Here is a 24,312-nt window from a genome sequence, read left to right on the forward strand (position 1 = left end):
ACAACTTTTTTCTTTGTTCTTTTTCCCTTTTTTACTTTTTAAAATCTTTCTTGTACTTTTTTCTTTCATTATATTTTTCATTTACTTTTTCCTTGTTCTTTGTTTTGTCTTTTCTTTCCATCTCTTTCTTCCATCATCCTCCCTATTTATTCTTGTTTTCTTTTTCCCGTTCTTATGATTTTCTATTTTCTTCCATCCTCCCTTTTCTGTTAATTTTTCTCTTTCTCTGTTACTGTTTTTTCTTGCTTTTTAAATGATTCTTTCCTTTCTTCCACCATCTTCCCTCCATTGTTTTATTCTGTTTTATCTTTTTACATTCACCATCCTCCCTTTTTATTAAACTTTCTTTCTGCCCTACTTTTCTGTTCGTTTTCCTTTTTTATTTTCTCTTTCCCTTCTCCCACCCTCCTATTTCTTTTAAGTGCTTTTGTTCTTTCTGTTTTACCTTTTTATAATTATTTTATTCTTCCACACCTTTCTTTCTTCTTTTCTTTCTCTGCTCCATTTGTTTCCTTTTCCTTCCACATCCTCCCTTCACTGTCTCAGTGTTCATTTTTTATTCACATCCTCTTTTTCCTACTTTTTTTCTTCCAGTTTTTTTCTAAACCATTTTCCTTTTTAGCATTTCCTTTCTTCCTCTATTGTCCCTTTATTTGCTTTATTTAAATCTTTTTTTCTGTCTGGTCTCTTTCGCTTTCTTTCTATTTTCCCCTCTCAGCAGTGAGTTGACAGTTTTTCAGTTTTTTGTTATGTAAAAAAAAAACAAAAAAAAACCAACATGCAGTTTTTTTCCTTCTGATTTAAAATGTTTATTTCCTTTGACCCTCTCAGACTCTCCTTCACTCCGTCACACAAACAAAATGTCTTCTTAAGTATTTAGTGTAAACCATCCTTTAGTCTCAGTCAATCAAACACAAACAAAAATCAGTTCAAATTCAAATCAAAACACAATCAAATAAAAATAAAATTAACAGGCTCATTAAATATTCATGTTTCCTTCTGACTGTAAAACGTCTTCAACCAAAGTTTTAAAAAAATCAAAGTTTTTATTCTTTAAAAATGTCGAAATATATTTTCATTTCTTCATGAACACAGTGTGTTTACTCAGATACTTCAGTACTTAATATTTGTACTCCACTACATCTCTGAGAGAAATATTCAGTACTGGTAAAAGTACTCTGATTATTTACTGAGTACATGAAGCAGTAGTTTAACAACGCAGTATAAATCCCTCTGATGTAATCTTCATGCAGTCAAAGCAGTAAAAGTACACAGCTCGTACTCTAACTACATGAAGCTCTGTATACCTGTGTACTTTTACTTGAGTATGATGTGTAATATCAGATAAAATAGAAGTATTTAAAGTACAAGTACTTTAACAGTGTACTTACATACAGTATGTGAGTAAATATACACAAGTACTTCACACTAGTGGTATTCAACCGCTACTTCAAATTATTCTGTGTAATGAGTACTTTCACTGCAGTACTACAGAGTACAACTACTCTGATACAAGTTTTACTCCAGTACTACAGAGTACAAATACTCTGACACAAGTTTTACTGAAGTTCAAAAGTATTATCAGCAGAATGTACTCAAAGGATAAAAAGTAAAACTTGTGAGTATTTGTACTCTGTAGTACTGGAGTAAAACTTGTGTCAGAGTATTTGTACTCTGTAGTAATGGAGTACAACTTGTGTCAGAGTATTTGTACTCTGTAGTAATGGAGTACAACTTGTATCAGAGTATTTGTACTCTGTAGTACTGCAGTAAAACTATTTGAAGTAACTGTGTTTTACTCCAGTACTACAGAGTACAGGGTTTTGTAGCAGCAACACGTTTTCAATCTGTTTGCACTGGAACTAGTTTTTGTCTAGTCTCAAGACAAGTCAAACGAGTCGGTTCACCTCCACAGGCGGTGGACACCCAGAGCGATGATGAGGCAGGAGAACACCGTCGCTGTGAGGAAGAGGAGAAAACACCTTCATCTCAAGTACCATCTTATTAACTTCATAAACCTGTCACAGGTAAATACTGTACTTCCTGTTCCTGTGCATGTCACAGAACTCGTTGACGTACCTGCGAGGTAGCGGATCGTCTCCAGTTTCAGAGACTCGAGCACTGTTTTGAGTGACGCCACCTGCAGGTCGATCTTCTTGTTGATCTCCATGTTGTCGTGGTTCAGGACGGCTTTCTGACCACAGGAAACACATGATGATGTCATCAAGGCGCCACAGGGACAGGTGTGGTGTTAGGTTGTAGTAGTGTGTATTTACCTTGTGATGGAACTCCGTACTCGCCTCCATCAGCTTCTTCTCCTGCTCCGTGAACTGACACACAAACACTCTGTGAGACATGCACCCTAATTCTGCCTCCTCTTCTCCTCTCTCCTTATCTCCTTTCTCATCTCCTCTCTCCTTGTCTCTTCTCTCCTCATCTCCTCACTTCTTATCTCCTCCCTTTTTGTTTTCTCTCTCCTTATCTCCTCTCTCCTCCCTTGTCTCTTTTCCTCTCTCCTCATCTCATCTCTTCTCATCTCCTCTTCTCCTCTCTTCTTGTTTCGTCTCTCCTCTCTCCTTTCTCTCCTTGTCTCCTCTCTTGACACACAGCTAATGATGTCATGATTACAGAAGAAAAGTGTCACACACTGGCTGAAATGCCTGTTGCCTTGTCTCCTCTCTCCTCATCTCCTCCTTGCCTCCTCCAGTCTCATCCCAGTCAGGAGGTAGTGAGAGGTGAGGAGAGGAGGCGAGGGAAGGAGAGGAGGAAGCACTGTCTCACCATGTCTGAGATCCTGCTGCTCTGCAGGTTGATGTCCAGTTTGGTTTCTGCTCGGAGTTTCTGACTCTCCTCCTGAACACAAACACATCACGTCACGTCAGAGCTTCACTTCCTGTCGCGGCGCTTACACACACTTTATAAAAACACTTTCTGACCTTCAGTCTGTTCTGCAGCTGCTCCAGCTCCCGCTTCATTTTCTGCCAGAAAACAAAGAGTTAAAACACAGAGAGGTCAAAAACATCGTCACAGAATCTTTCGCACAAAATCTCCTTCGTGTTTTTAATAAAATGTTTAATCTGTGGTGAATTTTTATTTTCAGATTTAAAGATTAAATAAATGTTATTTTCTGCAAACTATGAAAACGTTAAATTTGTACGTCATTACGTAGAAACTTTATATTTCACTAACGCTGAGCATGTTTAATGTGCGGTTAGATTTAGGAACAAAAACCACCTGGTTATGGAAGAGATCATGTTTGGGTGTAAAATACACGGTATTGTCTCACCATCCCGACAGGAAACGCAGAGATGTTTCAACAACAACTTTTTGCAGCACTATCCCGACACAAACAACAGCAGCGGGTTGCTAACAGCCACGTTTGATGCGTAAAAAGCTGCAGGAAACTCAGCTGGTGTTGACCGATGGTCTGCTGAATGTGAACTCTGACGTGACTCTGATATAATACCTGACACAAAGATCGTTAACTGGAAGAGACGTAAATATTTAACGATCTAATTTACTGTTTGTGTTGTTGTATTTTGTTGTAGTTTAAATTAAATTAAGAGTTTTTAATTTTTTTTGTATTGACGTCCAGATTTTGTCCCGTGTTGGATCCCGTAGGTCATAAAACAGTTTCAGGAAACTGTTCCTGAGCGACAGGCGGTGAGGGGTGAGGATCAGTTTGACAGTGACAGTGATGTGGGCGTGTCTCCGGTCATACGCTGTTTTCAGATCGCAGGTTGGCGAAGTCGCTCTTCTCCAGGATCACCATGTCCTTCCTGATGGAGTCCAGGTGGGCGAAGATCTGCTGCACCGCGATCTCCTGCAGCAACAACAACAACAACTGAGCGTCCTGAACAAATACTCCGATCCTTTCTGTGACTTTTGTTCTAAAAGTTCCAAATCAAACTTTATTTAAAGTTCCCACCTGGTGTGATTTGGTCACCATGTCTTTATAAACGATGTCCATGTTCGCTGTCGTCAAGGTAACCAGAGCTGAGACTATCAGCTCCGCCTGACGCTTCTCAAAACCTGCACAGAAAAAATAAATCTACATTTCTACAGTCTGATGGAGGCTGAAGAGGCGGAGGACAACATGTTCACATACAAATGTTTCGCCTTCTTAGGTTTATATCAGTGACTGGATTATTTACAATTCTAAATTATTTTTCTTTATTTTTCCATCCTATAAAGATTGTTTTTTCTATTTTAAAAATAATTTCTGATATTTTTGAAAAACATTTCAAAACAGTTTTGTATTTTTTAATAATTTATGATTTTTAAAAAATTCCATATTTGTGTTAAACAATTTTTAAAAAATTACATTGAAAACTTTTTTAAAAATTACACTTTATATATTTCTCTTTTGAAAAAATATGTTTAAATATTTTCATATTTTGCAATAATTTTTTTTTTTTTAAATTTTTTTTAAATTCCATATTTATGATTCATCAACACAATTTAAAACAAATGTGTTGTAATTTTGTTCCATCCTAAAAGTACATTTCACTTTCTTAAACTTATGTTAAAGATTGGATTTTTTTTCTGTTTTTAAATGTGTGTTTTAAAATATTGATTTGTTTGTGGGTTTTTTTTTTAATAATTTATGATTTTTTAAAAAAAAAAAAAAATGCAAATTCCTTCTTTTTTATTTTGTATTTTTTTCTATGCAATATTTACACCTCACTTTCTTGGATTTGTATTAAAAATGTATTGTATATATGTTTTATTTTTAAAATAGGCCTATTTGTAAATATTTTTTGCATCTTCTAACATAAATTTTTTTTTATTTCATTGATTTATTTATTGTTGTTGTTTCTTCTCTATTTACCACTAAACCAACTTCTTTGCAAGTAAAACCAGATTCAAGTTCAAGTTTCAGATACAAACGTCTTATAATCTCTCAGGAAACGACCATAAATGTTTCAATGTGAATGTGATTAAATGTTCTGATTTTGTCACATTTTATTTCCCTTATTGATTCATTGATTGACTGATCGGTCGATCGATCGATTGGCGAATTGCTCTCACCGCTGCTCTCCAGCTCCGTCACCATGGCGTGGGAGTCAAAGGTGAGTTTTCGCTGCTCCAGAGGCGTCAGTTCCACTTTCCTCAGGTCAAAGGTCGCCGCCGGCGCTGATACATGGAACCCTGTCTCACACACACACACACACACACACACACACACACACACACACACATATATAAGTTGTGACCGTGACATTTAATGACCTTCACCAACTTTGTGTAACAAGTTGTTTTTTCCTCTTCTACTTTAATAAAGTTCATTATTTCCTCCTGAAGTGAAGCTGTGAGCTCATTGGCTCCGTGTGTCTGACAGTGAGAGTACTGTGAGGTGAGAGTACTGAGGTAGTGAGTTCAGTAATCAGAGTACTCACCTCTCCATGTTCCGACCCGCCGCAGCAGCGCGTTCATCTTTTCTTTAAAGTTTACAGGGCCCAACAGTAAACTACAGACACACTCCAGCTGCTGGTTACACACCGGAAACAGTCTGACGGCACGAGGAAGTTCAACAACAAGTTAACAGACCGGAGTGTACTGATGCTGCATTCAGGTACTGTCAGAATGCTGACAATTACTGCGGTCGCATCAACACTACTACTACTACAGTTAAACAATGAGTAGTGATCAAAGTGTTTATCAATCATGTTAAATATGATTTTATTGTTTTGTGTCTGTTTTTGTTTTAAAGCAAATGAAACCATTAAACAGTGTATAATGATATATATAACATATATGTCATAATATAAAGAGTTCCAACAGTAAAGTAAATTACTGATGCATTCACATGTAAACAACATGTGAATGCATCAGTAATGATTTATTGGATGACATATTGTAACACAGAGAACATCTACACATGAAGTTATACTGATAATATTTACTCATTTTCCCCAATTTTAGTTGTAATGGAGTATTTTTGAAATGTGATATTTGTACTTTTACTGAAGCCAAAGATCTCAATGAAAACTTTATTCCTACCACAGGTCTGTGGCCCACTGAACTACAACAGCTGTAAGAATTCCTGACTTTAAGAAGAGATCGTAAAGGCATCTACACGATGACGTCACTATCATTTTGTCATGAGAAAATAACTTTATTTAAAAATCTGAAAACGAAAACAGCTTCACAGTCATCGATCAGCAGCTGTTACTTTTTATCAGATGATTATTTGTTTGTAGTTTACACAGTGTCCGCCACCGAGCTTCTCAATAAAGCTTTGTTTAAAGAGTCAGTGACGTCACTGTCATGGCGGCGGTGGAGAGTTGGAGCTGGTTTCCAGCGTTAGCACTGGGAGTTTCTTTCCTCAAATGTCTGTTTATCAGTGCATAGTGAGTGTCGATACTTTGATATGAAGCAGTTTCACTCGGCGCTGCAGCTTCAGGACGATTGTTTCATTTTACAGAGAGAAAATTTAAAACCTGCCGCGACACCTGTTAGCATCCGGCTAGCAAACTGAGCAGCTAACGTTAGCTACATGCCGGAAAATACTGTTTTTAAATTCAACTTTAACGTTAGGAACTTGCTTGTGCATGGATATGATAGAGTTGTCATGGAAACATGTATATATGTGTGTGTATCAGTTTGTTATTTTAGACTTTATATAAAGTGACGAGTGATAACTTGACGTGTTATTAACGTCCAGATTAATGTAGCCAAACCGCCTCAAGATGGCGCCGTTTTTTATTAGAAGTTCGTTTTGAAGCTGAGTTGAAAAGTTTCACACAGATTATTAACTTTAAGTGACATAATGAGACATTTGCTGTTCACGTGTTTGAATAATCATGTCACTGTTGCTTTGTTTCGCTTTGAATCTGTGTGGAGTTTTATTGTCGGTGGAAAATATTAAGTGCAATGTTTTATTTCTGTTAAGGCCAAACCTCTCAGAAAAATATCACAATTTAAAGATTTCTTGCTTTTTAGCAAGCGCACACATGTCAAAAAACATAACTGAGTACATCAGTAGAGTCAAGATTAACTGCTGGTAATTTCGGCATTAATTCAACAACTACAGCGTTATGTATTGTGGTTTTATTTGTCCTCAGAAAATACATGTTATCTATTTTTCAACCAAACCTCTTCAGAAAATCTCACAATTCAAAGATTTCTTGCTTATTAGCCAGCACACGTGTCAAAAATATAACTCAGTACATCAGCATAGTCAGGATTATTACTATTATTAGTAGTAATAGTATTTGGACACATAAAACTGCATAAAATCCAAATAGTGTTGTCCTGTGAGATTGTTGTTCAGTGTGACTGTTACGTGTGACTGTTGTTCATTGTGACTGTTGTTTGGTGTGACTGTTGTTCATTGTGACTGTTGTTCATTGTGACTGTTGTTTGGTGTGACTGTTGTTCATTGTGACTGTTGTTTGGTGTGACTGTTGTTCAGTGTGACTGTTGTTCATTGTGACTGTTGTTTGGTGTGACTGTTGTTCAGTGTGACTGTTGTTCGGTGTGTTTGTTGTTTAGTGTGACTGTTGTTCATTGTGACTGTTGTTTGGTGTGACTGTTATTCCGTGTGACTGTTGTTTGGTGTGACTGTTGTTTAGTGTGACTGTTGTTTAGTGTGACTGTTATTCCGTGTGACTGTTGATTGGTGTGACTGTTGTTTAGTTTAGTGTGACTGTTATTCCGTGTGACTGTTGATTGGTGTGACTGTTGTTTAGTGTGACTGTTATTCCGTGTGACTGTTGTTTGGTGTGACTGTTGTTCGGTGTGTTTGTTGGCTCCACTGAGTGAACTCTGTGTGTCTGTCAGTCACTCCACAGACTTCGAGGTGCACAGGAACTGGTTGGCGATCACACACAGTCTGCCGGTGTCCAGGTGGTACCATGAGGTCAGTCTCACTCTGATGTTGTTGTTTCAGACAGGAAGTGACCCTTCCTACATCCTGTTAACCATTTACCATAAAGCTACCACGTAATACATTCATTCTTTTAAAGTCAGTGTTGCAGAGCAGCACGGTCCTCTGAGAGATCAGTAAACTTTAAGGTCTCTTCCCCTCAGAACACATCGGAGTGGACTCTGGACTACCCTCCGCTGTTCGCCTGGTTCGAGCTTGGTCTGTCTCACGTTGCTCAGCACTTTGACAGAAACATGCTGCAGGTGGAGAATCTGAACTACGCCAGCCCGGCTACTGTCCTCTTCCAGAGGCTGTCGGTCATCTTCACTGACGTGGTTTTTATCTACGCTGCCAGAGAGTGAGTCTGATCGCTACTCGACCTTTATTATTATCAGTCTTCACAGACCTCACAGAGCTGCTGTCAGTCACAGCACGAAGGTTTAAACTGTTCTGTCACGTCACATTATCAGACGACGACAAACTGAAACACTGAACGCATTCTCTCTCAGAAACATAACAAAATGAGCCACTGAATAAACCTCCACTGCATCAAGTCAAAATGTCCCACATGATGTTCCCAGTAGCTCGATCCTGATTGGTTGTGTCCTCCTCCAGGTGCTGCAGGTGTGTTCAGGAGCAGAAAAGTTCTCGGGACGTTTTGAACCGCCCGTCCTTCATCCTGGCTGTCCTGCTGCTCTGGAACTTCGGCCTCCTCATCGTCGATCGTATCCTTCAGCTGCGACACCAGAGCGCAGTTTAAAATGAGCATTTCATCAGAGAGGATCAGGTTTCAAATGTTAACTTTAATTTCCATCAGAACGTCGTTTTTGTGACGCTGAAGCTTTGGTTTCATATAGTTAACATATCCTCACATTGTTTCCTGGTGTTAGAGATTAAATCGACCGTCAGTCATGATGATGAATCTGAAACTTCCATCACAGTTTCCCTCAGACATTCACTTCCAGTATAACGGCTTCCTGTTTGGCTTCTTGCTGCTGTCGGTGGCGAAACATCTGCAGGTACCAACCTGATGCTCTTACTTTGAAAGGGTCTCTAAATGTTTGATATAAAAATGCTCCTCACAGTGTTTGTTCTGTGTGGAACAGTCCCGTCACCTGCAGGGGGCGCTGCTGTTCTCCGTCCTGCTCAACCTGAAGCACATCTACCTGTACGTGGCTCCGGCCTACGGCATCTACCTGCTGAGGAGTTACTGCTTCACCCAGGACGACAAAGGTACGACATCAGGTCAGGCTGGTGGAAACACTTTGAGATAAAGAGCTGGACTGGACCGAGTGACCCGCCGGACTCAGCAGCTGCTCCTGAGTGGAACATAATGACACCGTGTCCCGACAGAAAACTAGTGTCTGACTGTCAGGTAGCATCGTGTGACACCTGAGCTGTGCTGAATCCAGTAAGGGGCCGTACAGAAAACTCAAAAATCACTGACGTATCATTAAAAAATTACGTCTAGCTCACAGTGATGAGTTTTTGTGTTGAGTGAACATAAAGTTTTTATGTCATTTTGACAAGCAGGAGCATCTGCGCTGACTCTACATTAAAGCTTGTGTCATGGATGGGTTGGGAGTTCACAGTGTAGGACTGAAATATTGTCTGTGGGACAGATGTAACGCTCTGACAGCTTCAGCTTCTTGATATTTATCACAGAATTATTTTTTACAGTAGAAGGGAAAGATATGTGTCGGCTGTGTTTGGTTGTTCCTCGTCACATGAACATGCGGTGTGTGTTGCTGAGTTCCAGAAGCTGAACTCAGTTTTTCAGGGCACAGCTGTCACGCCCTGAAAAATCGGTGCTCAGGAGTGCTTGTGCGTCACGACAGCGTCCCTGTGACGTTTGAGCGCGCCTGCTGTGTGTCTACATTTAACACAGTGAATTTGAAGGTGCAAAAACGGCCCCTCAATATGCACTTCTGTCACATCATGTAAAAAACCACGTAGCTATCAGCTCCATGCTGGAGATCAGACCAGAGAGGAACCATTTAAAAGATGCGTTAGTGTTAGCCTAGCTTGTTATTAGCGATGGTCATTTAGCAGAAACATTCAGCTCCCTGCTGATCAGCTGACACCGTAAGCAGGATTTATACTTCTGTGGCAGAGCCTACACTGTTGTGAGCATTTATACTTGTGTGGTGGTGTGTCTGTGTCACTCTGCAGTTACACCTCCAAAACACTAGTCAGCGGTAGAGTTTCTGTGAAGTGCTGTAAAGTTTAGTTGATTCAAAACACATAGTAAAGTAAACACACATTAAAGACACAGTAAACACACATTAAACACACATTAAACACACATTAAACATGGCTTAATAGAGACAATTTAAACACAAGTACACAAACCAGCTTCACTATAACTCACAGCATTCACAGACAAACACTTGTCTTTATCTGGACACATTTTCCCCACAAATACAACATGCTAACGTTATTAGCACAAGNGAGGTCTGCGTCACTGTGACGTGTAGTTATATTAATGGGGAGGTGCACGTCAGGCTATGGCGTAGGTACAGTGTCGATTCAGTGCTGAAGCATAAGGTTGTTGGTTGTTGTGGTGTAAGGAGGAGGTGTCATGTCAACAATCCCTCATTTTAACTTCATGAATCGGCCGATATTCCTCATCCGTCATGATTCTTTCAAAATGAGCGACAGGAAGATTATAAATAGAAACAGATCATCCAACAGAATTTCATCTTGGAGGTCAGATAACAATCGCTCCACCTGCAGCAGCAAACAGACGTTGGTTTATCTTCCTCTTGTAGTTGTGTCGGTAACTGTTGTGTTTTGTTTCTGTGCAGACGGCTCCGTCAGGTGGAGGAGTTTCAGTCTGCTCCGTCTGCTGGCTCTGGGCAGCATCGTGACCTCTGTCTGCGCTCTGTCCTTCGGCCCCTTCATCGCCATGGTGAGTGGAGTCTTCCTCCGTCAGCATCACTCAGACTGAAGAGTGAAGGCCTCTGCACACTGTCACTGAGTTTTTTTCGGATGTGGTTTTTAATCCATTTTATTGTTCTATTCGTTGAGAAAATTTGCAATATGAGATGACACATTTCCTCCTTTGCCTCTCTCCACTGGAGTTACCTATCTGACTGCAATGTCATCCTCCTCCTCCTCTTCATCATCATCCACCTGAATATTACTGATCTGTTGAACGTAGCTGTCTGAGTAATGAAATGATTCTGTGCACCTGGTTCCTCTGTCTCATCTCAGCTGTGTCCTGCCGCCACATTGTCTTCACTGATTCCTGCTCAAACGTCTCTAAAGGCTCTGACGGAGGCGAAAAACGCCTCCAGTTGTGACGTAATAGGTCAACAGGAAAAAGGTCCAATACTAACGAGCTGAAAGGGGGCATATCTCCACCTATCGTAGAGGAGTCGCACATACTTGGCTCAATAAATGGATTCCCCTCCCGTGCTTGTATAATGGGACAAGGACAGTAGACCAGTTAAATGACATGTTAACATACTGAGTGTTTGTTTTTCAGGGTCAGCTCCCTCAGGTCCTGTCCCGTCTCTTCCCCTTTAAGAGGGGCCTCTGTCATGCCTACTGGGCCCCAAACATCTGGGCCCTCTACAACATGCTGGACAAAAGCCTGGCGATACTCGGTGAGGCTCCATCGACCTTTCTTTTTACTGAAGTCTTTAGATTTCTGTGTTGTCTGATGAATGTTTCAGGCCTCAGCAGAGCAGGACTGTGACCATACAGATGAATCAACACCTCTCTGAAACTGTTTCAACATTATAACCTTCGTGACGGTAGAGTTTACTGCAGCAGCTCTGCAGACCTAAACGCTGTGGCTCAGTGAAAACAGGGTGAAGCATAAAGTTAGTTAAAACGTAGAGTTAAGGTAGAACATCCCCTGAGCAGGTGGAGGTCCTTCCTTAGTGAGCCAGAGGAAAGAGTGTCGTACATTTTGGGAAGTAAGAAGTTATTTAAAGGCAGAGCTTTGATTATTAGGATGAAATGCACCACCTGTTTGGCCTTAACAGAAACATCTTCCTGCTCAGGAGTTCGTCTGAAGCTGCTGGAGGAGGCGGAGCTCCCTCGAGCCTCCATGACGGGCGGGTTGGTTCAGGAGTTTCAGCACTCGGTCCTCCCCTCCGTCACCCCCTCCGTCACACTCGTCTGCACTCTGATCTCCATCCTGGTGAGTCTCAGCAAACCGCGCCTGATGAAGCTTCACAGTCACACTCCTCACTCTCACATGCAGAGAAACGCCGGCTGAGGTCAGATATTCTGCAGATGAATCATCTCATGTGTTTTTACCCCCTCCAGGATCATGGGTTTGGTCCTGTGTCTGCAGCTAATCCTGCAAACTACTGGACCAGTCAGCCTAATATTTTGTGTGCACATGTCTGACTGTATGCTGAACGACCTCTTGTGGTTGCGGTGATTCATGATAGTAAAAAAAACTTGTTTTATTGACTGTTTTATACGTCGCTGACTCCTCCTCATGGGCCGTCAGGGGCCACACGTTTTGTGGAAATCAGCTAAAAACAACAAACCTTACCGTCAGTTACAGGACAAAGTTTGACCTTTGTCATGACTCAAAAACTGACATCCACAGAAAAGTTTGGTGTCATTTTTATTTCAGAGTGTCTGCACATTATTTCCATACCTGATGTGTTACGATCCTCTAAAGCTAAACTAAACTGAACCGTCTCTCTGTGTCTCCTGTCCTCTGTCTGTGAAGCCCGCGGTGGCGTCCATCTGGTGGCGTCCTCGTGGTGCTCGGGGTTTCCTGCGCTGCCTGCTTCTCTGCGCTCTCGGCTCCTTCATGTTCGGCTGGCACGTCCATGAGAAAGCCATCCTCATCGCCATCCTGCCGCTCAGGTCAGCCTCCGACTGATTTACACAGTTTAACCAGAACAAACAAACATGTTGCCTCAAGTGCTTCACATAACAAAAGTGAAACAACACAGACAAATAAATAAATAAACAACAATAAAAAAAATTGCAATAAAATTAAAAAGATCAATAAATAAAAGAATAGAATAATCAATAAAAACTATTTTGCAAGATTATAACAATAAAATGTTAAAATGAATAAATAGAGGTCAGTAGAATTTGAAAAAAGGAAAAACAAAAATAACAAATTGAATTTTGCGAGACTAGAAATTACAACAGTGAAACAATAAAATGTTAAAAATAAGTTATTAAATGAAAGTCAATAGAATAAAATAAAATCATAAAATAAACAGTAAAAAAACTTTGGAAGACTAAAAATTACAACAAGAAAACATATAATGTTTAAAACACATCAATCAATAAAAGTTAGTAGAATAAAATAAAATTAAAAAAATAAATATCAATAAATAAACTTTTGTAAGACTAATGGCTAATGGATAAAAAATATTTCGCAGGACTTAAAAATTACAACAGTAAAACAATAAAATGTTAAAAATAAATAAATAAAAGTTCATAGAATAAATTTTAATTAAAAAATAAACCATAAATAACATTTTTTGAAAATTACAGCAATAAAATGTAAAGAATTAAAGTCAATAGAATAAAGTAAAACAATATAAACTTGAAACAAAAATGAACACAAAAATAATCAATAATAAATAACATTTTGCAGGACTAACAATTACAACAACAAAATGTAAAAAGAAAAATCAATAAATAAAAGTCTTACTGTGCGTTCACACCAAACGCGATGGACGCCACGAGTTTCCATTCAAAATCAATGTAAATGACGCGATGACACGCGATGTCGCTTCGGGCGACACGTTTCAGGCGATAAGAGCGACGCGATGAAGCGATTACGCGTCCATCGCCTCATCGCGTGTGTTGCTTGAAGTTGAAAAATTTGAACTTTTCAAGCGACATCGCGTGACGCTGTGCCGCGACATCCAATCAGCGTTGATATCCAACCACGTCACCGACGTAGTTACGTCAGACGCACATTTCAAAAAATGGAGGAAAGAATCATTGTGGCTGTGTGTGGGTACACCGATGGACAGGCGCTCCGCAGCTGGGATGGAGCGCCTGTAGTTGGTGTCCAGGCGGGAGATCCTCGCACCGTTACGGGTCAACAGATCCTCAAACTGGGCCAGCGTCAGCCTGAAGTACCGCTGGAAACGACCGTAATCCAGACGCAGCTCTTGCAGGAGGTGATGATATTCACCCAGCTGTGTGCGTTTCTGGAGGATATTGTGAACCCAGACACGGCGGCGTTTGGGTCTCCGATCCAAATCAGATGTCCACAACAGATAAAGAGCAGCTACGGTAGTTAACTCAGCCATGGTTGACGAGAAAATAGCGGGAGGTGAAGAAAATTGCAGGAGGAGGGTTGCGTCATTGCGATTGAAGTGATTATCAAAAAGGTGACATTTGTGATCAAGCGACGCGATACTCGCGTTACGGGCGATGACATCGCGTCCATCGCGTTTGGTGTGAACGCACAGTTACAATAAAATGGAATAGAATAAAACCAGGGATAAAAAAAAATTATTAAATTATTCAAACTTTAGGCTATAAAATTATTTCAAAGAACCTGTCGCTCTAAAATCCAGAGTCACTGAGTTCATCAGTTTAGGGCCAGAAAATCACTCTCAACATTTTTATTGATGCCTTTGGATTCAATAAATCAGTCAACCAAGACTTAATTGACTTTAGTTTTTTGTCTGTTTTCTCTTCCTGTAGCATCCTGGCAGTTGAGAGCAGAGAGGATGCTGGGATTTTCCTGGTTCTGGCCACCACAGGTCATTACTCACTGTTTCCGCTGATCTTCACCCCTGCAGGTAAAAAACAGACGGACAGCTGAAGCTTTGATTATTGTCGATCTAAAGATTGTTGAAATGTCAGTAAGCTGCCAAATTTAAAGTGCTGAGAAATTTACATTTTATTTTCTGACCCTTCAAAGTTTCATCACTTTTCTTTTGCTCTTTTCAGACAGATTCTGCCGTTTAGTTTCTTCATTTTGAATTTTTTAAAAGGCTTAAATTCAATTCCAGGCTTCATTTAAACAGATGTGAAAAGTCTGTTACTCAGAGATAGTACTCAAGTATACATTTGAGTATTTCCTCCACCTCTGCATTTTCGTCTTTTTCTCTTAAATATTCGAACAGTTGTGGAGCAGTTGAAGTTCAGTGAGCTGTGCAGGAGCGGTGACCTCTGATGACCCCTCCTGACGTCTGTTGTTTAATGTGTGTTACAGAGCTGCCCATCAAAGTGTGTCTGATGCTGATGTTCACCATCTACTCTGTCACCGCTCTGAGGAAACTTCACAGGTAAAGAAACAAGTTTTATTGTTTTTATTGTGACGCTTTAAATGAAGTGTTTACATGTGACAGTGAAGACGTCACGTAGCTGAACTGGATGTTTGAGGCCGAACATTCGTATTTTGTTTTTATGAAGATGTGTTTTACTGAAAGATGCTGAGTTCACAGAGTTATTAAAAACTGTAAGTTACAGAAACTAAGAAAATAATAATATTAATAACAGTGACAACAGTAAAAATAATAAACTACAGAGCGTCACCATATTAATACTTTGATCTTCATTGCACAGATATCTGACGCTTCACATGTTGATCTCAGGAGATTTAAATTAAAAAAAAGAAAAAAAAAGAAAAAGGAACGATAACAAGAACTCCAGTACCCAGAGTGCTTTGCGGCGTCATCAGTTGTAATCACATTACTGACTCTCTCCTCTCAGCGGTCAGGGGTCTCTGCTCCATCCTCTGGAGTCCATCTACCTGCTGGGACTGGTCGCCGTGGCGGTCGCCTGCGAGGTCGTCTTCCCTCTGTCACCATGGCAACAGAAGCTGCCCTTCCTCCCCCTGCTGGCGACCTCGGTGTACTGCTCCGTGGGCGTCTGTTACTCCTTCCTGCGTCTGTACGTCAGTCTGCTGAGGGGGCAGAAGGAGGAGAAGCCCAAACAGCTGTGACACGGCGTCTTGCGCCCGAGAGGTCGCAGGTTAGATCCCCCAGAACACACCTACACCCTGACGAGGCACTCAGACGCTGACTGACCAATCAGGAGACAGAGACTCATGTTTCCAAAAACTCTGTTGGTGATGTGCTCTGAGACTCCGCCTCCATTTCAGTTCTTCTTCTTCTTCTTTTTATTGTGGAGTACTGACCAAACACAGACCACATGATGTCACATCCAGATGTTTACAGCAGCTGCACTGTTACAGCACCGACTGTAAATACACATTTTTGATGCCAGGAGCTATGCAGGACAAAAAATGACTCAAGTATCAACAAATAAATGAATAAATAAATACAGGAATAAATAAATAAAATAATATATAGAGGAGTAAATAAATAAAAGAATAAATGTCTAAAAAATGTTGAAGTAAAAATGGATATTAAAAGATAAATGCATGAATAAATAAAGTTTGATAATTAAACATGACATATGTAAATAAATATCAAATTTATTTCAATGGTTTTTGTATAACTGCATTTATTCATTTATTCATTCATTCATTCATTCCTGTATTAAACATTTATTTAATTTTTCATTTATTGATACTTGTGTCATATTTCTTCCTCCTCACATTCAGCGAGCACTTCTACGTGATTCCACTGATCAGTTTTTTGTGTTTCTAATATAATCGATGGAGAACCCAGCTGAGCTGCTGATCAATACAAGACAAAAACAAACAATCCTCAACCAGAGTTCAGTGACGCTCGGATCCAAAATTCTGGAACTGAAAGTCTGAGTTTATGGAGGCGGCAGATTGAGCTGCACGGTACGAGGAAAATGTGACAACATTGAACACTGCAATAACGATATTAGGATAAATAAACAGATACTAAAGTGAACTCCAACTTTTCAGAATGCTGCTGAAATACAACATGTCCTGTTGAGTTAAAAAATGAAAGGAAATTATTTCCAACATTTTTTATTGAGCAACTTGAACACTGAACTGAACACAAAAGGCACCAAAAAAAGACAGTTAAATTATAAAGTGCAGTTTCCTGCTGATACTCTCCTTCAACTAACTCCAAAAATCTCCTAAGTAGATTATCTACAGCTGCAGTCGATCAAACGCCATCACTGATTGGACAACTGAAATTCTCCCCAGATCAGATCAGCTAAAATAATTTTTATTGATATAAAAATATTTTAGTTTTGTGGAAACCTGTTGAACTGGAGCCGGAGAAATCAACTTGGATTCACGGTCTGAAAACTTAAGAGACTCAATACATCAGGATCCAGTGTACAGTCCCCGAGTCGTATCAACAACAAGAACGTGTTTCTGTGGCTGCAATTCAAACCAGGAGTGACGAACTACTTCCTGTTTTTAATAAATAAAACACCACGTGGACCAAAGCAGAGCTGAAAGACATTTATGTTTGTTTATTTTGAAATAAAAACAAATTTAATTTATCCCATTTTGTGTTTTTAATGATGTTTGTTAAATCTTCATCTTCATCACCTTCTGACTCGAGTGCTGCACGCGAGTACAAACTCAAGGTAAGTCTACTCTACTGGGGGATTTTCTAGGGGTGTAATGATCCATCAACCTGGATCGATATATTGATTCAATGATCGTCGATGCAAAGTGAAAACATCAGCTCATATCACCACCATAGTGTACGCCTTTAGGGGGCGATCACACAGAAATGAGACGCTAGAGACACGGACGCTTCAAAGACGCTTGAAACGCTGGAAGCGCTTATTCAGTGCGCGCTAGACAAAAAAAACAGCAAGGAGCGCCTGTGCAGTGGGGGTGCATGCGCAACACACACACCTCCTGTCATCTCTCTATGTCTCCCCTTGAATATAGTGTTTCCCTCAAAGACAGTAGAGACAGTTTTAGCTTACATGAAACTATCACGAGCTCAAATCAAATCCAACTTTGTTTATATAGCACTTTTCATACATAAAAATGCAGCACAAAAACTGTGAACTACGAAATAAGGTCACCAGCCCTCTCACATATCCCACTGTCTGAAAGTTAACTAGCTGCTACGACGATATCGTCGTCGTCAAATACATAGTACTCACCAGACAAATTTGTTGCGCTGCTCGCACAGCTCCATGCGTGTCCCCTCCTGTGTTTGTTGGAGTACTGAGGTGTGCGTGTGTTGTATAATTCTTAAAAATCAAATATTGTCAGGATAAATTTCTCGTCTTCGGATTGCATTGTGTTGTGTGTCGCTCGTAACTGCCACAACAAAACAGGAAGGAGGATTTGATTGGCTGCCTGGGCCAATGACGACAATGACGAATGGTGCTACTGGCGTCTGATGCTCAAAAAGTTGAAAATATTTTAACTTTCCAGCGTCTACGAGCATCTAAATATGCGCGTCTAAAAAGAAGCGTCTACAAAAACGCCCGTCTAAAAAGACGTCGGAAAAACGGCCGTCTAAAAAGACGCTTGAACGCCGGTCAGACGCGCCGTATCATAGGAAAACAATTGTTTTACTGGCGTTGCGCTTCTAGCGTTTCATCTCTGTGTGATCGCCCCCTTATTTTGAAATTTTGCGTCACACAGCAGCAGCCGAGAGAAAGACGATGAGGATAACGTTATTTACTCAGGAATAAATCAGCAGTGGAAATGTTATCGATTATGGAAACAACAGCTTTATTAATCCCACCAGCAGCAAATTGAACAGCTTGCTTTGCACACACACTGAAACATACCGTAACATGTATAGATTAGTAATAAAATATATATATATATATATATATATATATATAAAAATATATTACTAATAGATCAGTATTAAAAAAATTGCCAAGGACTCCAGTGGAAGAACATGATCTACAAATGATAAAAAGTTAATTGACTGATTATCAATAAAAGAGATAAAAACAATTTTAAAAATTGCAGATAATTTAAAAGACGAAAAGCAGAGGGGATAAATGATTTTGAATGACAGTGGTGCAGCCTCACAGCAAGAGGGTTCCTGGTTCGAACCCAGGGTGGGGNAATTGTCCGTAGGTGTGAATGTGAGTGTGAATGGTTGTCTGTCTCTATGTGTCAGCCCTGTGATAGACTGGTGACCTGTCCAGGGTGAACCCTGCCTCTCACCCACTGTCAGCCCCCCCCCAGTTGAATGTTTTAGGCTTCATGCGCCACTTAACACCTCTCACAGGAATGATTGAGGCCCCGCTTCCAACACTGTTTCCAGGTCTCTTTATTGTTTCAACAAAACGACACACATTTTGTTTAAAAACTTTATTGATAAGGCAACACAAAACATGATGCATTATAATGAACGTAGAGTTTTTACAGTTTTACACATCTTCACTGTAAAAGTCTCTCTATTGCACAATAAGAACTGTTTGTTAGCGCTGTCGCTAATCTGCAGGTGGGATCTGACTATACGACTACCAGTTAGCAGTTTTAAGGACAGAATGGCCTCCTCGACTTTAACCTCCAACTCTTTGTCTGTCCTCTCTCCGCAGACATCCTCCTCCGTCGTCTTGATCTCGTTTCACTCATCATCGTATAAAAGTAAAAACAGTCATTCAGTGATTTCCTTTAGAAATAAGAGACGAGTCGCACAAAACTATGAGTAACTACCGCTGTGAATTTACAAAATGAAATAATGTTCATCCAAACGTCATCAGACTTTCTTAAAGAATGTGAACATACACTGAAGCAGAGGAAACATTAAGTCTTTCAAAATAAAACCAAATGGCAGTTTTACACATGAAAAATGTTTCAGTGCGATCTGATCCAGAATCAGTTTGTGTTCCTAATTTATTATGATTTAAATGGTCTAATGAGTTTCCTTTGGATTTTAAACAGTCACATCAGTGGATCTGCTTCTTAATCCTTCAAGTACACATGTAAGTATACAAGCAGTAGTAGAAGAAGTATTCAGACTTTTTACTGCAGAAAAAGTACTAATACCACAGCGTGAAAAAACACTCCACTACAAGTAAAACCTCACTGAAGTTAAAGTATTTATCAGCAGTACAAGTGTTCATTTTTTTAATGTTATATATGATGTTTTTGGATTAATATTACCGAAAACTGTGTCTGCAAAGTAACTAAAGCTGTCAGATAAATATAGTGCTGTAAAAAGTTTAATATGTACCTCTGAGAAGTGATGTCACTAGCTCCGCTGCTGGCTTAAAGGTGAGACAACTCTGTACCATCATTCTGCCTTCATACATTTTATACAGGACGGCGAGGCAATATAATGGGGTGATATTGAACAGGCAGTGTAAAAGGGGCTAATGTCTCCCCAGTTTGCGACATGTTATTCTTTGAGTTAGCTGCTAACTGCATCTAGCTGCTTTATAAATCTCCCGGTGGTGGCCCAAAAACATAACATGTCATCAAAGCATCAAACCAATCCCATCCTTCCGGCTGTCCCCTTTACACGGACGTCATTTCACCGCTGTTTCTACCTCCGCCACCGGTTCAGAGGTGGGACAACCCTGCCCCCCCCATTCCATGACTGCACCTTTTATACCACGTGACATTCCCGCCTTGAACAGGTATTGTGAAAGGGGATAATGTCTCCTTGGTTTGCAACATTTTCGGCCACTGTTCTTTGAGTTAGCTGCTAACTGCTGTTAGCTGCTTTGTAAATCTCCCAGTGATGGCTTACAAACATTACACGTCATTTAAATGTTACACCAATCTTGTCCTGTCCCTTTTACACAGACGTTGCTTTGCCGCTGTTACTACCTCTGCTGCAGGCTCAAAGGCGAGACAACTCTGTACCATCATTCTGTGGTCGCACCTTTTAGACAGAATGGCGAAGCAGAAAAACCATGCAATATTCCTGCCTTGAACAGGCTGTGTAAAAGGGGCTAATGTCTTTCATTTTCGGCCACTGTTCTTCGTTGAGTTAGCTGCTAACTGGTGTTAGTTGCTTTTTAAATCTCCCGACGGTCGCTTGCAAACATAACACAACGTCAAAACATCACACCTGTCCTGTCCTGTCCCTTTAACACAGACATCATTGCACCACTGTCACGACCTCTGCCGCTGGCCCAAAGGCTTGACAACTTTGTCCCCCCATTCTGGGGTCGCACCTTTTAGACAGAACAGCAAAGCAGAAAAATGACGCGACATTCCTGCCTTGAACAGGCTGTGTGAAAGGGGCTAATGTCTCCACACAGTGGCTTGCATACATAACACTTCGTCATAGCATCACACCCATTCTGTCCTGTCATTTCACCGCTCTTACTACCTCCGCTGCATGCTCAAAGGCGAGACAGCTCTCTACCATCATTCTGTTGTGATTGCACCTTTTCGACAGAACGGCAAAGCAGAAAAGTGATGCGGCATTTCGCTTTGAACAGTAAAAGGGGCTAATGGTACCTCTCTCATGTCTGTAGACTACATATGAAGCTACAGCAGCAGCTGGTTAGCTTAGCTTAGCATAAAGACAGTAAACCGCTAGCCTGGCTCTGTGCAGAGGAAACAACCTACCAGCTCCTTTAAAGCATATGTTTAATATATTGTATTGTGTTCGCTGTTTTATGTGGGGTTTGTTAAAATTTGCCCTGGTGTGGCGTGATTTGGCCCGGTTGGCCTGGTGCCAGAGGACCTGATAGAGCAGGTTGTTGTGGATTACTCTGTCCATGAAGACACGACTCAGCTCTGGGGTGGAAGCCAGAATCAGAGAGTAGACTTACTGGCCTTCAGTAGAGTTTTCTGTCAGTGAAGCTGCAGGTTGAGTTTGTTATTTGAGGGAGATTTTCTGCTTTCAGTTCATATCTTCCTCCTCCGGTCTGCAGGTTTCTGTTCTTGACTCTGTCTGCAAATCTGCTCCGTTACGGCTCAGGACACTGAACCTTTTAACAGCATTAAGAGGATCAGCAGCTTCCGAGCAGCTCTCTGAAGGACAGACTCCCAGCATGCTCTATTCTCAGAGATACCACCAGCCTCTGTGGTCGAAAATCACTTTGACTGTGTTGATAAAGATATTCTGAGACATCGATGCTCATCACAACACGTAAAGAGGAGCAGCAACCGTTCAAAGCAAAGAGCCAAACCTTTCAGAAGTGTAAAATAGAGATTCATCCATGAATTGGAACAGAAAATAATTAATGATTAAAATATTTTAACTAATTTTTTGCAGAAAAATACAAAACATGACTGTGTCCTGAATATCGGAAAGTTTTGGACTGTTTGATTGAACGAAGGAAAACTTCTGAAGACGTACATGAGTGATTGATTAATTGTAAACGTAATCAGTAATTGCAAAAGCAAAACTTCTCAATAACTAATTTGCTCACAGTCATATTGACGATCACAGCAGATCATATCATCCCGATTTGATTGTGCTAAACGTTAATTCTCTTAATTCCTTTGACCCAGTTTCTTTGTCCTGCGGTGATGTTAACCTGCTTCCTCTGCTGTTTAAGAGATTAATTAAAAGATTAAAAACTGCATTGGAATAAAGATTAAACCTCCTGAAGCTTGAATTTGAAGTACTTTTGCCTTTAAGAGAAAAACATTCAAGCCCAAGACTCGGCTGCAATATTCCATCAAACCAAAATATTCTACATGTCTTGTGCATGAGTTTAGACACAATTACCCCAAAAAATTCAGGCTTAAAATTTGAGGCAGCGTTTCCTTTGAAATCGATAATACTTACGGATGCCGAGGCCAAAGTGTCAATACGTTACTTTGAGAAATATAAACATGTTTTTCTGCCAAAAGTTTGTTCCATTAACAGAAAAAAAACCTTAAAATTAAATATCTAAAAGCAAGCAGCGATTCAAAAATGTGCGGTGTAAAATTGGCAAAATTTGATTGGAATCAGGTCCTATCAGATCAAAGAAAAAGTATCGATTGCAGAAACCAGTCAGTGACGACTTTTGGTACTTTTTGATATCTGGTGTTGTGGACACAGTTCAGTTGGTACCCAAAAAGGTGTTGAGGTGCGACACCAAGCCCTGGACATCGTTGAACTTGAATCATCACTACAACTCAAGATAAAGTTCTGCAACATGATCACAACATGATCTTTGTGATGGCGGATGATTTGTGAGGTGAAAGACGGTGGATTTCATTGAAGGATGAAGGTGGCTGCTGGAAAACAGAATCATCAAAGTCTCCTTCAAAAATATCTTTTGTCAAAAATTAGTTCCATACCTGGAGACGGGACGCTCAGAGGCTGGACGGCCAACCACAGTCCATCGGAAAGTCTCACATTTTCAACGTCCGTTGTTTCCGGCTGCTTTGCTCTGACCATGAAACATCAGGTGTCTTTAAGACGACCATTAGGGGGTGAGGGAGCAAGTCTTTTCTCTTATTTTGAAAGGGACTGAGGGGTGATTATTTAACTTTTTCTCAGGGTGGGGGATTGGAGGATTTCTGCTTCAGTCAGTCTTTGTCGTTCTGGTGCACCTCCAGTGCTGCGCTCTCACCCCGCCCGGCCCTCCACAATGATGACTAACACTGGTGTCAGGTCCATCAGGTTCTTCAGCATGTCCATGATGTCCTCGTGGTCTCTGGCTCCCTCGATGAACTCCTCCAGAGTCAACTCACCTGAGGAAGGTCAAAGGTCAGAAGACATTTGGGGGTTATAATGGGAAGTGGAAACTTTTACTTTGTAGTTTATTTCACCAGGAAATACTCTGTACCAGCACTGCTCTGCAGGGAGTCCTGGGTTCATACATGAAAACAAAACAAATGAAGCAACCCAGTTGGTCTGATTTGAGCCATTAGACTAGTTTGTTGCCTTGTCCGGCTGATTCCAGATAATGGCTCCATAATACTGCAGGCTGTTCTTGAACGCAGCGTCTTTGGCTGCAGGGACTTTGCTTTGCTTGTTGCAGCCTCGTCCAGGAACCACACAAATCTGTAAGCTCATGTTTTATTTGCTCTGGTAGATGCGTCCGGTCGCCCTCCACTTTGGACAGATTCCCAGCGGCCTGAGACATAACGGGCCAGTTACAGCTGTTTATCTCACATTTGGCGTGTTTGAGACTAAGACCGTAAAGTGGAGCACAGTCGAGGCAAGCTGAAGAAATGTGGCTGGGCATCATCACCGTACGTATTTAATGTTAAGTTACATATTTAGGTAATGTTACATAGGTTAGGTTTAGGAAAGTAAAGGTAAGTAGTTTAGGTTTAGAAAAGTTACGTAGGCCAGGTTCAGTGAAGTAAAGTTACGTTTGGTTTAGGAAAAGAAACGTGATTGGGTGTCATCAGAATACGTACTTATGGTAAAGTTACATACTTAACGTAACATATAGCGTTGGGTCGGTATGAGAAAAAAAAACGGTCCGGTTTTTGTAAAAAACCGCATCAAGTTGGTAATACCGGATTTTCGCCATTTGGGGGCGCAATTGACTCATTTAAAATAAAAAACAACCATAGGACAACAGAGTGACAGTAACAAATGCCTTACAAATAAATTTTGCAGCTTACTCAATCAGTGCAATCAAGGGTTGCCTCCTTCGTCTGGCTCAAAGCCAAAGTGTTGCCATAGTGGCGTATTCTTTGATTTTGTCAAGACTAAATTGTCCGCCATTATCGACTCCCCGTCACT

At 40.5% G+C, this 24,312-nt stretch overlaps 4 protein-coding genes across 4 annotated transcripts in view; 1 reads left to right on the top strand and 3 right to left on the bottom strand.

Moving 5' to 3' along the window:
- Positions 1-24,312, bottom strand: part of LOC126386816 (stromal interaction molecule 1-like) — a 188,498-nt gene that overhangs the window by 71,510 nt on the left and 92,676 nt on the right. The window lies entirely within an intron of this gene.
- On the bottom strand, positions 792-5,529 carry ccdc90b (coiled-coil domain containing 90B). Its single transcript, XM_050039534.1, has 9 exons — positions 5,400-5,529; positions 5,032-5,151; positions 3,929-4,032; positions 3,722-3,823; positions 2,937-2,978; positions 2,782-2,853; positions 2,277-2,330; positions 2,080-2,194; positions 792-1,959 (listed from the first exon to the last, which is right to left on the bottom strand). The coding sequence occupies exons 1-9, from the start codon at positions 5,434-5,436 to the stop codon at positions 1,904-1,906; spliced, it is 702 nt and encodes a 233-aa protein (XP_049895491.1). The 5' UTR covers positions 5,437-5,529; the 3' UTR covers positions 792-1,903.
- Positions 6,250-17,229, top strand: alg8 (ALG8 alpha-1,3-glucosyltransferase). The gene is made up of 13 exons (XM_050039495.1): positions 6,250-6,353; positions 7,786-7,864; positions 8,035-8,228; positions 8,486-8,595; positions 8,822-8,889; positions 8,977-9,103; positions 10,678-10,781; positions 11,361-11,481; positions 11,884-12,023; positions 12,570-12,709; positions 14,525-14,622; positions 15,039-15,111; positions 15,539-17,229. The coding sequence occupies exons 1-13, from the start codon at positions 6,271-6,273 to the stop codon at positions 15,768-15,770; spliced, it is 1,569 nt and encodes a 522-aa protein (XP_049895452.1). The 5' UTR covers positions 6,250-6,270; the 3' UTR covers positions 15,771-17,229.
- Positions 22,974-24,312, bottom strand: part of guca1d (guanylate cyclase activator 1d) — a 14,599-nt gene continuing 13,260 nt past the window's right edge. Inside the window, exon 4 of the mRNA XM_050039550.1 lies at positions 22,974-23,306. Within this exon, the coding sequence (XP_049895507.1) occupies positions 23,182-23,306 (125 nt within the window). The 3' untranslated portion in view covers positions 22,974-23,181. The remainder of the gene's footprint in view (positions 23,307-24,312) is intronic.

This window comes from Epinephelus moara, chromosome 3 (assembly GCF_006386435.1).
Source record: "Epinephelus moara isolate mb chromosome 3, YSFRI_EMoa_1.0, whole genome shotgun sequence".
Taxonomy (NCBI): Eukaryota; Metazoa; Chordata; class Actinopteri; order Perciformes; family Serranidae; genus Epinephelus; species Epinephelus moara.